At 41.7% G+C, this 15675-nt stretch overlaps 1 protein-coding gene across 1 annotated transcript in view; it reads left to right on the top strand.

Moving 5' to 3' along the window:
* Window positions 1-15675, top strand: part of LOC140308983 (stromelysin-3-like) — a 59337-nt gene that overhangs the window by 32485 nt on the left and 11177 nt on the right. The window contains exons 4-8 of the mRNA XM_072386828.1: window positions 1539-1672; window positions 3610-3857; window positions 6200-6404; window positions 6580-6840; window positions 12417-12531. Coding sequence (XP_072242929.1) covers window positions 1539-1672; window positions 3610-3857; window positions 6200-6404; window positions 6580-6840; window positions 12417-12531 — 963 coding nt within the window. The remainder of the gene's footprint in view (window positions 1-1538; window positions 1673-3609; window positions 3858-6199; window positions 6405-6579; window positions 6841-12416; window positions 12532-15675) is intronic.

The following is a 15675-nucleotide window of genomic DNA, read 5'->3' as shown; positions in this document are numbered from 1 at the left end:
GAATCATAGCTTTGATTCAAACTGTATTATTTGTCACGTCACAGCAGCAGTTGTTAGGAAACTGCTGGTTGGATGACTCTTAGTATGGAAGAATGGGGCCAAATAACACCTGAAACTCCTCATCTGTTGGTGGCCTTAAAGCCAGAACATCTTTTACAGTAAAACACAAGAATTGGCTCCTCTTGCAGTTGGGGGATGTATATATCTGTAATTATTGTCAGATTAACTGATTATGTTGACGAGGCCACAAAAACGCCATCAAAAGTCCACAAAGCTGTCAAGCGTCCATGAATCAAAGCCGTGTGGAACAGGGCTGGAAACCAGTCGTGAACTGCGGTATCTCAGCCCCCGGGTGCTCTGGGGCAGTTTCAGGCCAGAGAAAGTGCACAACAAAAGTCGATGAACTTAGAAATAAGTCAAACTACGACCTAAACTACTCTGGTGTTTCTTTAGGTGTTGTGAGAAAGAAGGGCCTCATTACACAGATGCAAAAGCTGCAGAGTCCCATCTTTTTAAGGATAATTTCGGACTGAAATGTAACAGAGGACGTCTAATTAAATCTAATTAAGTTGATAAGAAAACAAACACATTATTATCGATTCATTCTGTCTGCAGTGACATAAAAATCAAAGTAAATATACTGCTTTTTTTTGTATTTAAAACCCTTTTTAAGTTAAATTCACACAGTAGAAATGTGCTCTATTCTGTTTTCATGTGTTCACATATGTGTTAGTTTACTTATTTTCAATGTCAATGGCATTTCTTTGCAGTGTTCTTTAATTAATTAAGCCTTTATATTATTTATTGATGCACTCGTGCTTTTGTTACTGTTTAGTTACTTATTAATAGTTACTTATTAATAACTTATGATGCTTATTTAGGTGCTACTAGCAGGGCTGGTACGTTTGAAATAAGTCAGTGAGACGGTTGATTGATCTATAAATCTATAATAAGATAAAGTTTGCACCATTTAGGCATTTTTTTCTAATTCCAGCTTTTTAAATGTGAATATTTGCTTCTTTTATCTGCATTAAGTGGTAATAAAAAGCCAACAACAGAACAGAATTAAGCCTTTATATTATTTATTGATGCACTCGTGCATTTGATTAGTTACTTATTAATAACTTTATGATGCTTATTTAGGTGCTACTAGCAGGGCTGGTACGTTTGAAATAAGATCTATAAATCTATAATAAGATAAAGTTTGCACCATTTAGGCATTTTTTTCTAATTCCAGCTTTTTAAATGTGAATATTTGCTTCTTTTATCTGCATCAAGTGGAAATAAAAAGCCAACAACAACAGAACAGCTATTTTAGTGCAGTTTTAAGGGTAAAAAGTTCCTCACATATGAATCAGTTATTTCATCTTTATGCTGTTTATTTATCCTCTCCTGTTGGTGCTGATCGATCCTCGAAGCTGACATGCAGCTATGACTATAGCTCTGTCTGTAAGGTTGTTTTAGAAGGCTGTTTTTATCGTGCCTGAATCATTCTGTGGAGTCTTCATGCTCCTCCTGTTTGTTGTATAAACCCGCAGGTACTGGCATGGAGACAACCTTCCCTTTGACGGCCAGGGTGGGATTCTTGCTCACGCCTTCTTCCCCAAAACACACCGACAAGGCGACATTCACTTCGACAACGATGAGTCATGGACCCTCGGAAACCACATGGGTAAACATTTTTTAATTGCTCTTTGTGCCACAGACAGAAGGCGGCTTGTTTACAACCAGAAGTGAACACAGAATATATCACCTTCACTCCTTTTGGAGGCAGTCATTCCTCTGCTTTCAGCCTGATGACATCATCGGATAACTGAACATAAGCTGGAGCTATATAATTATTTTATGACTACTCAAAATATACATGCATTTAGCAATATTTGAGTAAATCAATGTATATATATTGTTCTGTTGCTTATCACTTCCAGGACGCTTTTATAAAATAAATCGTTTAAATATGACAATAAAGGTTGAGTAAATAAATTAAGTATAAAAGAGTCTTAGTCTGAGCAGTCAGACTTTCTTGGAACCTTTTTAAAGTGGTCTTCAACAATAGTTCTCCAGCTTTCTGAAGGTCTTTCAGAGTTTTTCTTTCTGATTTTTCACTCATTTTCAGTCCAGTCCTTGGACCAGACCATTTTCAGAGGAATTTATTTGTTTATTAACCATTTTACCTCTGATCTATGAATCATTAAAGCAGAGAAAAGGCTCCAAACTCAAGGGATGAACCAGTGTTGTGTCGACACAGAACAGACAACTTAGCAAAGAAGCCATTTTAAACTGGATCTTTAGGCACTTTGTTACCAGCAGCCTGTCACAAAGACACATCATTTGTTCCCATTTCTTTAGCTGCATCTATGAAAAACAGCAAAGAAAACACAGTTTGACAGACAGAAAATAGGATTTTTGCTCCAACAAGGTGATTCCCAAAGAGCTATTAGCTGAAAACTTGGCATATCTCAGCATGGTGTGCAGTGTGTCCTTAAAACATTTGAGGAAACTGGACAAGTGGAGGACAAAAGAAGAAGTGTCAGGCCTAAAAAACTATCTCCAGCAGATGAACAGGATCTGAAAGTGATGTCCTTAAGAAAGAGGAAAAAATCCAGCAAAGAACTGACAGGACCTGAGAGATGCATCTGGACCTTCAGCTGATCCATCTACTGTTGGCCCAAGCCTCATCAGAAATGGGCTCCATGGAAGGGTGGCTGTCAAGAAGCCGTTCTTAAGGAAGGGAAACAGGGAGAAAAGGCTGAGCTATGCCAAATGACACAAGAAGTGGACTGAAAATCAGTGGCAACAGGTCTTATGGAGGGATGAATCCTCCCCAGAGCCCGGACCTCAACATTATTGAAGCAGTGTGGGATCATCTGACAGAGAACGGAACAAAAGGCAGCCCACATCCAAAGAAGAGCTTTGGGATGTCCTTCAAGAAGCCTGGAGAACTATTCCTGAAGACTCCTTAAAGAAATGACAGAAAGCTTGTCTCAGAGGGTTCAGGCTGTGTTGGAGGATAAAGGAGCTCAGACCAGATGTTCACTTTAAAGCTGCTTAGAATTGCATAAGCTCTGTTTTAGCCTTTTCATGCTGTGTTTCCATTTATTTTTGCATGTTTTAGTAAATCCCTGAAACTATTTTTCTATTTTCTTGGCAGTGTAGTAAGAAGTGAGGGGTGGGTCCTACAGTCCTGTAAATACAGAAGCAATAAACAGATAAAACCATCACTGTCCCGAAAGCTTTCACTCTTTGAAACAGAGTGGAGGAAAGTCTCATAGAAAGGGGCTGTGGGTGCAGGAGGTTGATACGCAGCAGCTAACCGTCTCCTTCTTAATTATCACAAAACAATTCTTTGAAAAGGTGTTATCCTGCGCTGCAGTTAAATATACATTATGAAAACGATCGAGTCAAACATATGGGACACGTGCGCCTTGTGAACAGGTAACAGTCAGCCGGGTACTTTTATGACTCACTGGGTGGTGTGTTTGGCACTGGATGGGCCCAGGGAGCAAAATCCCCACCGTCTGCTACTGAAAGCAGGTCAAAACAAACGCTTACGACTGTTTCCTAGCACCGTTTGAACCAGGTGTGTCCCCCTCCTCCCCCCCTCTGCAGGCACAGACCTTCTCCAGGTTGCCGCCCATGAGTTCGGGCACGTCCTGGGCCTGCAGCACTCACGTGTGCCTGGAGCCATCATGTCCGCTTACTACTCCTTCTCCTACCCGCTGAGGCTGCACGAGGATGACAAACAAGGCATCCAGTATCTGTATGGAGCTCATCCGCAGGTCATTCCCTCAACGCCACCCCCACCCCCGCCTCCACCTCCGCCGTCATTCAACCAACCGGAGACCAACGAGATCAATGTGAGTATTAATGTGAGCGGCCTCTCAGAAAAAGGCTGTGAAAACTAAGGAAAATGAGAAATAATGACGCATTTTAGACTTAGGAATGACCGGTTTATACTTCATCCCCTGAGAAATTCTACTTTAGATTTGATTGAGGTTGTTCTTGTGAATCAGAAGTTTCATTTTGGCGCTTTTGAGCCTCAGTGTTAAAGCAGCTGATGCCAGTTTTCCAGCTACAACAAGGAGGGGTGAGCTCTCAAAAAAAGTACTCCTGCTCAGGCGTCTTTCCAACAGAAGGAGTCTTATTCGCTTTTTAATCACGCGTTCACAGAGGCAACTTATTCCCGTTTCCAGACGATTCCACTGGGGGGGGCACCAGGTGATTTATGTCGGAAAAACACGTCCCAACTCCGTTTGCCCCAAATTTGACTCCGCATAGAGGCTATGGCGCATTCTTTGGGGGGGTCGTGTCCCCCCAATATTGAGAAAATACCCAACCTGTCCCCCCCAATATACAGAAGAAAATATGTAAAATGCATGTTCTCCTTTTATGAACCCTGTCAAGGGATCGGTCTCTTGTTATGTCTTATTTATTTTCAGTTTATTTCCGTGTGTTACCATGGGAACGTAACGGCTGCGCTCTAGCCAATGAGAGTGACCCAACGGGCGCTGCTCAACCGCGCCAAGCTCAACAGAGCAGATTGTACCAGAACAGGAAATCCAACACAGAATCAACAAAATAAACTTCGGCCCCCTTTCAAAATAAAACAACTTAAAACAAAAATAACATTAGACTATTAGACTTTTCATTGTTAGTGCACATTTTGAGACATTGACACAATAGAAATGAACCTGGACTTAAAAGTCCTCGGCACATTTTTTGTTAAAGGAAAAGTCTGTAATTTGTTACATCATTAGTTGTCCTTATTAAAATATTTCCAGAAACATGCTTTGGGTATTTGGTCGTTTTCCATTGGAAGCTGTCCGATTTGCTACAGAACTACTGGAAGAGCATAACTGTAATTGGTAGGTGTGTTTAAGGTCAGTAAACAGTAAGCAACTAACCAAAACAAAGTGGGGGGGCAGTCACTGTCTCGGAGAAATTACACTATTCCTTTAGATGTGAACTTACATGGTCAATGTAGTCCTCTAAACTATGTTCTAAATGTCCAATTTTTCATATATAAATAAAGAATTGTAGATAATGCACTCAACAATTTTGTTTTTCTTGGACCCCCCCAATGTCTAAACCATGGTTACGCCCTTGCATAGAGGTGACAAAGCTAATTGCTGATTAGCGGTAACGTTGGATGCAACTCGAGGCATATTTGCAGATCACCTTCTGTGCATTTGCAGTTATTTTTGAGACAAATTTAAGCCCGTAAGTCACCTCCACACTGTCGCTTACAAACGAGTAGCGTTCATTTCTGAGGACGTGTGCAAAGGACGCAACAAACGAGCGCAGGGCACGCGACGCAGCCACGATAAACACGCGTATCTGTGATTAAAAGCGATTAAAAGTGTTTTCCCGACATGAAAGGCGGATCAGAAACTGTGATTCTGCACCAGCTGGAAAGCATGCAACGTTGTTCACGCATTGGAGAAATGGAGAAATGTAACTTTGTCTTTATCTTACCTCAAAATCATTTCAAAGAGCTCAATGATTTACCAGGTGTGCACATCTGGCCTCTGGTCAGTTTTTAGCCAACATTATTCAACTCAATAAAAGAGTAAAAAAGCATTTATTTGGGACTTTTTTCAGCAGCTTATTAACTCAAATTTGACATCCATATTTGGATGGTTTTAGTGTAATTGATTAAATGATATAATACAGAGTTCAGAGCAACCATATGGCTGATTAGTTCTGGAATAACAACCTGTGGCACAGACTAAAAACAATCCAGCTTGTGGGAATTCTTGGCAAAAGAATCTATATATCAGGTTATTAATTTAGCTGGCATTGCTGTCTGTGGCTCAAAGGCTCTGGTAAAGTTTATCTTCAGGCTTTATTTCTAATTGTCTGTGAATGTGTTTGAAACTATACCACATTTTTTAAAAAAAAAAGGGGAATTTTTGAGCCACAGATGACAAATGAGGCTCAAAGACTGAAGCAATCGTTCATTTCCTGAGGAATTTTCAGCACTGGAGATTGGTTACATGTGTAAATCTGAGGTTTTATTTCTCCTAAAAATGCCTGATATTTTCCTCTGAAAGCAGTTTTCAGCTGGATCCTCAGAAACTTTATTTCAGGATCATTTTAGGTCGTAAAATGTCTCATTTTCACTTCATGCCACTGCAGTAAAGTGCCTTCTTTACATTTGTGTGTATGTTGTTGTGCATGTGTTCGGTTTTATTTCCAGCCTGATGCCTGCCAGACGGACTTTGATGCCGTGTCTATGATCCGAGGGGAGCTGTTCTTCTTTAAGTCAGGCTACGTTTGGAGGATCAGGGAGGGGCAACTGGAGAGCGGTTACCCGGCACTGGTGTCCCGGCACTGGAAGGAGGTTCCCAACAACATTGACGCTGCCTTTGAAGACAAGTCAGGGAATATTTGGTTCTTACAAGGTGGGGAGCGAAGAGGTCTGAGCAAATATTTCGATCACATGTGCTTCCATTTATAAATCTATGTTAAAAGGTCTCTGTTGCTGCAGATAAAGTCACCATAAATGGCGTCAGCTACACTTAAAAGTAAAAAATGGGAATGAAATTAAGAGTTAAATGGAGTTCTTTGTCTCTGCAGGGGAGAATTACTGGGTGTTTGATGCTGAGATGAAGATCAGGGGGCCAGAGTCCATCAGGAATCTGGGTCTGCCGGTGTCCGGGATCCAGGCGGCGCTGCGCTGGGGCCACGACTCCAACTTCAACACCTACTTCTTCAAGTCGGGCAGCTACTGGAGGTTCAGCCCCCAGGAAAACCGGGTCGAGTCCGTCTACCCGCGCAACATGCACGACTGGAGAGGCATCCCCCACGACGTGGACGCCGCCTTCAGGGACATCTACGGTACGACCCAGAAACGAATTCTCAGCCAGTGATCAGAGTCGCTGTTTGATGTTTTAAATGAGCCATTTCCTTCAAATTTGATTCAGTCAGGAACTCATCAAGATTTTTATAGAAAAAAGCTTTTATTTCTATTTGACTGAATATAGTGTTAAAATATAAGACTAAGGAAAATTAAAAGACTATATTTATTAGCTGATAATGGGTGAACTTTTAATGACTGATCAGCACACCCCGGTTGAGATGATAGATCATTTACTCCGGTAAGAACGTCCATCGTACTCAAAGTTGTCAGAATCTGATAAATATCCTGCCATGTTGCACAAAACTATCAGCAGCAAACTCTGTGTGAAGTTAGCCGACTGTCACAGAGCACGGAGTGAATAAACTGTGCTGCAGGGGGGCGTGTGGATGAAGTGGTCCCAGTAGAGTGCCTGTGTAGAAATCCCTCTATAAGCCCCCCGATAGCCGCCAATAACAACAACACAGCAGCTATGAGCTAACAGCGCTATAGCACACGTTCATTCATTCATTCTTCTTAAAGTATTGGTGAAATAAAGACAGATAATGCCTTATTTAGAGGCTGCATCCTCTAAGCCCCGTTCACTCCGTTATATGGATCTCCAGTTATCTAAATATCTTCTGAAGGACGCCGACTTTCACCAAACTGTTCTCAGTGAGTAGATGAACGTATTTCATGCCAGAAATAAGGTCCAGGTTTAAAAATACCAGAGGTTCCCCTTGAACAGTGAACTGGAGGCCGACTACATGACCGTACTTAAGCAGCTTCCTGCTGACCCAACAGGTGGTACGAATAGGATGTAGAAACCATGAATTCCTCATTATGGGACTCGTTCTTCGTTGTACTTTTCAGACACTTTACATCCTACACACATAATTATAATGTATAAGTTTATGTTTATAATGACCAAGCTCAGCTGTGAAATGAATAGACGGGATCTGTCTGAGACTCCATTTAAAGGATTTACACACGAACTGCATGAAAGCATCTGATTGTGTTCTTTTGTTTTCACTTTACTGAACCCGAATGATCTCTATTCTGCTCAAGGTTGGTCCAACAGTTCAAACTCAGGCTCTTTTAGAGATATCAAACAGCTACACTGTTAACAGCCGTCTGCTCGGTGTCTGGGCCGATCCAATGTCGGTGGTTTCTGCAAACAAGCTCAGACTGGAGTAGGCCTGTGCACTCATCCATACAAACCACAATCAGGGACATTTGTGCACGAACGCATTCATCACGTGCAGAAAGTATGGTGCCAGCAAAGAAATAGCAATTACTTTGATTATGGCTTCTGGCCGGACAACAAGAACATTCAAACAGTAAATCATAGAGTGCGAATCTTATAAGAGTGACAATACCATGGAAGCATTTGTAGACTCATTTGGAAGTACACTGACTTTTATTATGCACAAAACAAAAGTCAGACTGAAACTGCCCCAGAGCGCCTGGAGGCTGAACTGCTGCAGTTCACGGCTCTGGTTTCCAGCCCTGCACCACACCGTGCTCCTTTATGGCTGCTTGACGTTTTTGTTGACTTTTAATGGTGTCTTTGTGACCACTTCAACACGACAACAGATTCCTGTCATCAGTGTGGTTTACATTTTAATTTAAACCTTCTTTAATCCTCTGCTACTCAAACTAAAGCCTCCCGTACAAGATTTTTAAAAGACACCCTCTCAAAGTCACTGAGTTTCAGGTCAGACCAAAGATTTCCCATCATGCACCTGGTGGACATCTTAACAACAATGAAGTGGACCAACAAGCAGCTTTTAGCCACAGCTGCACCAAGTCTTCCCACTTGTTCTCCTTCTCCTTTCTGTTGTGGTTCAAAGGAGATGAAACTTCGCAGAGACATTCACGCCGTTGCTACCGTGCAGTGAGGAGCTCCTCCTTTTGAACCGTTCCACTTTAACGTCGTTAAAGCTTCGTCTGCTTCCTGTTTGGAAGAGACTGAAAGCAACAATTTGCTAAAAAAAAAAGACCAAAGAGATTCTTTCCCTTGAAATCGGCCAAAAAAATCGTGTAGTTTGTGGTCAGATTTAGTGTAAATACCTCACACCTGCTTAAAAATTGGTTCCGTTGGCCTCGTCTGTTCCTGCGCTGTGATGACATCATCATCTGTTTTACAACGCTTTACAAGCTCTCCTTTAAGGTATTCACTTCCTAATGTAAAACTGGTCCAGGAGACAGTTAGATATTTTAATAACAGTCACTTATTAAGCACACCGTGCTCCTTTATGGCTGCTTGACATTTTTGTTGACTTTTAATGGTGTCTTTGTGACCACTTCAACACGACAACAGATTCCTGTCATCAGTGTGGTTTACATTTTAATTTAAACCTTCTTTAAACTTCTGCATTAGGCGATCTCTCAGCTTTAGTTCGAAATCCTCTGCTACTCAAACTAAAGCCTCCCGTACAAGATTTTTAAAAGACACCCTCTCAAAGTCACTGAGTTTCAGGTCAGACCAAAGATTTCCCATCATGCACCTGGTGGACATCTTAACAACAATGAAGTGGACCGATAAGCAGCTTTTAGCCACAGCTGCACCAAGTCTTCCCACTTGTTCTCCTTCTCCTTTCTGCTGTGGTTCAAAGGAGATGAAACTTCGCAGAGACATTCACGCCGTTGCTACCGTGCAGTGAGGAGCTCCTCCTTTTGAACCGTTCCACTTTAACGTCGTTAAAGCTTCGTCTGCTTCCTGTTTGGAAGAGACTGAAAGCAACAATTTGCTAAAAAAAAAAAAAGACCAAAGAGATTCTTTCCCTTGAAATCGGTCGAAAAATCGTGTAGTTTGTGGTCAGATTTAGTGTAAATACCTCACACCTGCTTAAAAATCGGTTCCGTTGGCCTCGTCTGTTCCTGCGCTGTGATGACATCATCATCATCTGTTTTACAACGCTTTACAAGCTCTCCTTTAAGCTTTCCATGCTTCAGGTATTCACTTCCTAATGTAAAACTGGTCCAGGAGACATTTAGATATTTTAATAACAGTCACTTATTAAGCACACCGTGCTCCTTTATGGCTGCTTGACGTTTTTGTTGACTTTTAATGGTGTCTTTGTGACCACTTCAACACGACAACAGATTCCTGCCATCAGTGTGGTTTACATTTTAATTTAAACCTTCTTTAATCCTCTGCTACTCAAACTAAAGCCTCCCGTACAAGATTTTTAAAAGACACCCTCTCAAAGTCACTGAGTTTCAGGTCAGACCAAAGATTTCCCATCATGCACCTGGTGGACATCTTAACAACAATGAAGTTGACCAATAAGCAGCTTTTAGCCACAGCTGCACCAAGTCTTCCCACTTGTTCTCCTTCTCCTTTCTGCTGTGGTTCAAAGGAGATGAAACTTCGCAGAGACATTCACGCCGTTGCTATCGTGCAGTGAGGAGCTCCTCCTTTTGAACCGTTCCACTTTAACGTCGTTAAAGCTTCGTCTGCTTCCTGTTTGGAAGAGACTGAAAGCAACAATTTGCTTAAAAAAAAGACCAAAGAGATTCTTTCCCTTGAAATCGGTCGAAAAATCGTGTAGTTCGTGGTCAGATTTAGTGTAAATACCTCACACCTGCTTAAAAATCGGTTCCGTTGGCCTCGTCTGTTCCTGCGCTGTGATGACATCATCATCATCTGTTTTACAACGCTTTACAAGCTCTCCTTTAAGGTATTCACTTCCTAATGTAAAACTGGTCCAGGAGACAGTTAGATATTTTAATAACAGTCACTTATTAAGCACACCGTGCTCCTTTATGGCTGCTTGACGTTTTTGTTGACTTTTAATGGTGTCTTTGTGACCACTTCAACACGACAACAGATTCCTGCCATCAGTGTGGTTTACATTTTAATTTAAACCTTATTTAAACTTCTGCATCAGGCAATCTCTCAGCTTTAGTTTGAAATCTTCTGCTACTCAAACTAAAGCATCCCGTAAAAGAATTTGAAAAGACACCCTCTCAAAGTCACTGAGTTTCAGGTCAGACCAAAGATTTCCCATCATGCACCTGGTGGACATCTTAACAACTATGAAGTGGACCGATAAGCAGCTTTTAGCCACAGCTGCACCAAGTCTTCCCACTTGTTCTCCTTCTCCTTTCTGTTGTGGTTCAAAGGAGATGAAACTTCGCAGAGACATTCACACCGTTGCTACCGTGCAGTGAGGAGCTCCTCCTTTTGAGCCGTTCCACTATAACGTCGTTAAAGCTTCGTCTGCTTCCTGTTTGGAAGAGACTGAAAGCAACAATTTGCTAAAAAAAAAAGACCAAAGAGATTCTTTCCCTTGAAATCGGCCAAAAAAATCGTGTAGTTTGTGGTCAGATTTAGTGTAAATACCTCACACCTGCTTAAAAATCGGTTCCGTTGGCCTCGTCTGTTCCTGCGCTGTGATGACATCATCATCTGTTTTACAAAGCTTTACAAGCTCTCCTTTAAGCTTTCCATGCTTCAGGTATTCACTTCATAATGTAAAACTGGTCCAGGAGACAGTTAGATATTTTAATAACAGTCACTTATTAAGCACCCCGTGCTCCTTTATGGCTGCTTGACATTTTTGTTGACTTTTAATGGTGTCTTTGTGACCACTTCAACACGACAACAGATTCCTGCCATCAGTGTGGTTTACATTTTAATTTAAACCTTCTTTAATCCTCTGCTACTCAAACTAAAGCCTCCCGTAAAAGATTTTTAAAAGACACCCTCTCAAAGTCACTGAGTTTCAGGTCAGACCAAAGATTTCCCATCATGCACCTGGTGGACATCTTAACAACAATGAAGTTGACCAATAAGCAGCTTTTAGCAACAGCTGCACCAAGTCTTCCCACTTGTTCTCCTTCTCCTTTCTGTTGTGGTTCAAAGGAGATGAAACTTCGCAGAGACATTCACGCCGTTGCTATCGTGCAGTGAGGAGCTCCTCCTTTTGAACCGTTCCACTTTAACGTCGTTAAAGCTTCGTCTGCTTCCTGTTTGGAAGAGACTGAAAGCAACAATTTGCTAAAAAAAAAAGACCAAAGAGATTCTTTCGCTTGAAATCGGTCGAAAAATCGTGTAGTTTGTGGTCAGATTTAGTGTAAATACCTCACACCTGCTTAAAAATCGGTTCCGTTGGCCTCGTCTGTTCCTGCGCTGTGATGACATCATCATCATCTGTTTTACAACGCTTTACAAGCTCTCCTTTAAGGTATTCACTTCCTAATGTAAAACTGGTCCAGGAGACAGTTAGATATTTTAATAACAGTCACTTATTAAGCACACCGTGCTCCTTTATGGCTGCTTGACGTTTTTGTTGACTTTTAATGGTGTCTTTGTGACCACTTCAACACGACAACAGATTCCTGTCATCAGTGTGGTTTACATTTTAATTTAAACCTTATTTAAACTTCTGCATCAGGCGATCTCTCAGCTTTAGTTTGAAATCTTCTGCTACTCAAACTAAAGCCTCCCGTAAAAGATTTTGAAAAGACACCCTCTCAAAGTCACTGAGTTTCAGGTCAGACCAAAGATTTCCCATCATGCACCTGGTGGACATCTTAACAACAATAAGATGGTTTGTTTCTGTTCCAGGCTACGCTCACTTCATCCGGGGACGGCAGTACTGGAAATTCGATCCCGTTGGCATGAACTCGTTGGAAGGCTACCCTCGCTACATCGGCGTGGATTTTTTCGGCTGCAGAAACGTGTGAGTCTGTGGAAAATCGCCACGGCGGATTCTTTTTGAAAATGAAGAGGAGTTTTTGGAACTAAGATGTCTCTGTAGTGGATTCAAGAGGATGAGATGATGTCGTTTAAACCTGTTTATGCTTCAATCCATTTATTGATACTCAATTTACGCCTTCTTCTCAGGAAAACTATGTTCGGTCCCCTCAGACTTGCACCTCCCGTGCAGCTACACTCATATTTATTTTGCACATTTTTGTCACCGTAAGGCTGAGATCTGAGCCTTGTTTTAACGATGTGTGTGACACTGATGTGAACTGCACCGCCCTCAGCTCCTTACTTCAAGCCTGAAAGAGAGATTTTGGTTCATAGATGGAACTGCTGGAGGCCGCTTTACTTCCTGTGGTCACTGTTTGCCATTTCAGCTGCTTTGTGTTTTCATCACAGATGGGCCTGCTGATCCTTGGGTGTTTGAAGAGTGACATCAAACTCGCAGCAGCAGGCGGTAATTTGTGTGTTCGCTGCTGTTGTTGGCAAAAAGAGCCGTTTTTACCACAGAAATCACATATTTTCAGCCACATTCTGCCGTTTTACAAATCACTTTGATCATTCAAACAGACTTTCAAGTTTCTTTTGTGTAAATCCTAAAAACTCACTTGATAATCTCGCACCAAAAAGGAGTTTCGAGCCCTTGAGCCTTGAGTCTCTCAGGCAGGCCTTCGTTTGGCCGAAGCTCAAGAAAAATGTCAAACTTCACACATAATTCCATCCACTGCTGAAAGGTTAGAGTCAGATTTTGGGTGTGCTGAGATAAACATTTGCACCAGTTCTTCTCAGTTCGATTCAGCTGTTGCAGAAGAAGAGTGAGCAACGTGTAATCCTCTTTTAAGGAGGTTACCGTCTCCTTAATCTGCTATTTTCCCTCAGTCTGCTTCACTTATTTACTTACGTTGCTTTTACTGCACTTTAAATCTTTCCTTTTTCATTGGTAAAACAAAGTTTTCACCCCAGCCAACCTTTGCAATATCCCAGCTTTTATATTTACATTTGGCTTTAGATTCTGATGTGTCCTTTCGGTTCTTTTTGGGTCTCCGTGCACATATAAAAAAACAGTGAGAGATCCAAGTCTTTTCCATCTCTTGTCTCAGAATAAGTGCACATCTCACACAGCTTCCATTTTGTGTGTAAATTCTTGCTACAAATGAGCCAAGTCACACCCAAAGGAAGCCACAAATGTGTGCAGGTGCACAATATATCTCTTTCTGTAGATGAGTACTGTGCAAAAGTCTTGATCATTTCTTTATATTTTGCGTCCAAGCAGCCAGACTTTCTTTTAAAATGGTCCTAATCAACAGTTCTCCAGGCTTTTCAGAAGGTCTTTCAAAGTTTTTCTCTGGACATTTTCTGCTTTTTCACTCATTTTCAGTCCATTTTTTCTTTGTTAAGCCACTTAACTCTGACCTATGAATCATTCAAGCAGAAAAAAGGCTCCTAACTCAAGGGATGAACCAGTGTTGTGTCGACACAGAGCAGACAACCAAAGATAACACAGTTTGACAGACAGAAAATAGGATTTCTACAGCAACAAGGTGATTCCCAAAGAGCTATTAGCTGAAAACTTGGCATATCTCAGCATGGTGTGCAGTGTGTCCTTAAAACATTTGAGGAAACTGGACAAGTGGAGGACAAAAGAAGAAGTGTCAGGCCTAAAAAACTATCTACAGCAGATGAACAGGATCTGAAAGTGATGTCCTTAAGAAAGAGGAAAAAATCCAGCTGTGACCTGACAGGACCTGAGAGATGCATCTGGACCTTCAGCTGATCCATCTACTGTTGGCCCAAGCCTCATCAGAAATGGGCTCCATGGAAGGGTGGCTGTCAAGAAGCCGTTCTTAAGGAAGGGAAACAGGGAGAAAAGGCTGAGCTGTGCCAAATGACACAAGAAGTGGACTGAAAATCAGTGGCAACAGGTCTTATGGAGGGATGAATCCTCCCCAGAGCCCGGACCTCAACATTATTGAAGCAGTGTGGGATCATCTGACAGAGAACAGAACAAAAGGCAGCCCACATCCAAAGAAGAGCTTTGGGATGTCCTTCAAGAAGCCTGGAGAACTATTCCTGAAGACTCCTTAAAGAAATGACAGAAAGCTCGTCTCAGAGGGTTCAGGCTGAGTTGGAGAATAAAGGAGCTCAGACCAGATATTCACTTTAAAAGTCCTTAGAATTGTACAAACTCTGTTTTAAATAATGCATTTCCATCATTTTCCTGGTGATCTATAAAGAAACACAGAGCGGCTCAAGATTTTTGCACAGTACTGTACAAAGAAAGGCAAAGTTTGTGAGTATAATCGGTTCCTTCTGGACCAGCAGTATGCAACACTTCCTTTTCAAATATTATCTCAGATTTTTAATTAATTTGTGCTCATACTGTCTCTCAGGCTAAGTCAGGTCTGCATTACTGAGTGAGACCTTCATCAGCCTGTTTCAGACGTTCGCTCACAGAAAGGTTTACTTTCCTTCCATATTTGGACACGATAATCACAGATCTGTGAAAGCAGGGAGGTTGAAATCGCTCTCTCATATCTTTCCTTATGTTACCCGCTTATATCCATTAAATCTGAGTCATTTACACAGTAAAATCCGTGTTTAAAAAGGAGGAAAAGCTGATACCTCTGCTGTGTGTCGGGCTCTGATGTCACTCTTCTGACGCGAAGCTCCGTGGTTCATCACTCACAGGAGAAGCTGCAGGGCGCCACCTAGAGTGCGAACTGCCGCCCTGCAGATGAAGTCATTGTTCATTAGTCACATGGTGCTCTTTTCTTTATTGATCTGTGAGTTCAGGGACATCAGCTGTGGTGGGGATCTGCGCTTCTCAACCTGCTCAAACTTTCATTTGAACCCAGTTCTAAAACTTTTAGATTTTTTTTGCCTGTGACAGCACTGGACCTTTGAAGGCTCAGCTGTTCATCACATGTTGGGTTTTTTTTTTCAGTGCAGGACACTGACGAGTCATTACGATTGTAATTGTTCAGACTTTCTTTACAGTCTCCTGGTGTTTGAATCATTTCAACTCATTTTAAGTGTTAATCAGTGCTCGAAAACATATTTATACACAAACAGCAAAGCTTCTTGTACATACATGTCTTCAATGGTTATTTTTTATATC

This window comes from Leuresthes tenuis, unplaced genomic scaffold, assembly GCF_036924035.1.
Source record: "Leuresthes tenuis unplaced genomic scaffold, fLeuTen1.0.hap1 SCAF_6, whole genome shotgun sequence".
Classification (NCBI taxonomy): Eukaryota; Metazoa; Chordata; class Actinopteri; order Atheriniformes; family Atherinopsidae; genus Leuresthes; species Leuresthes tenuis.
The sequence above is the reverse complement of the archived record's forward strand: the minus strand, read 5'-3'. Positions and strand labels throughout refer to the sequence as shown.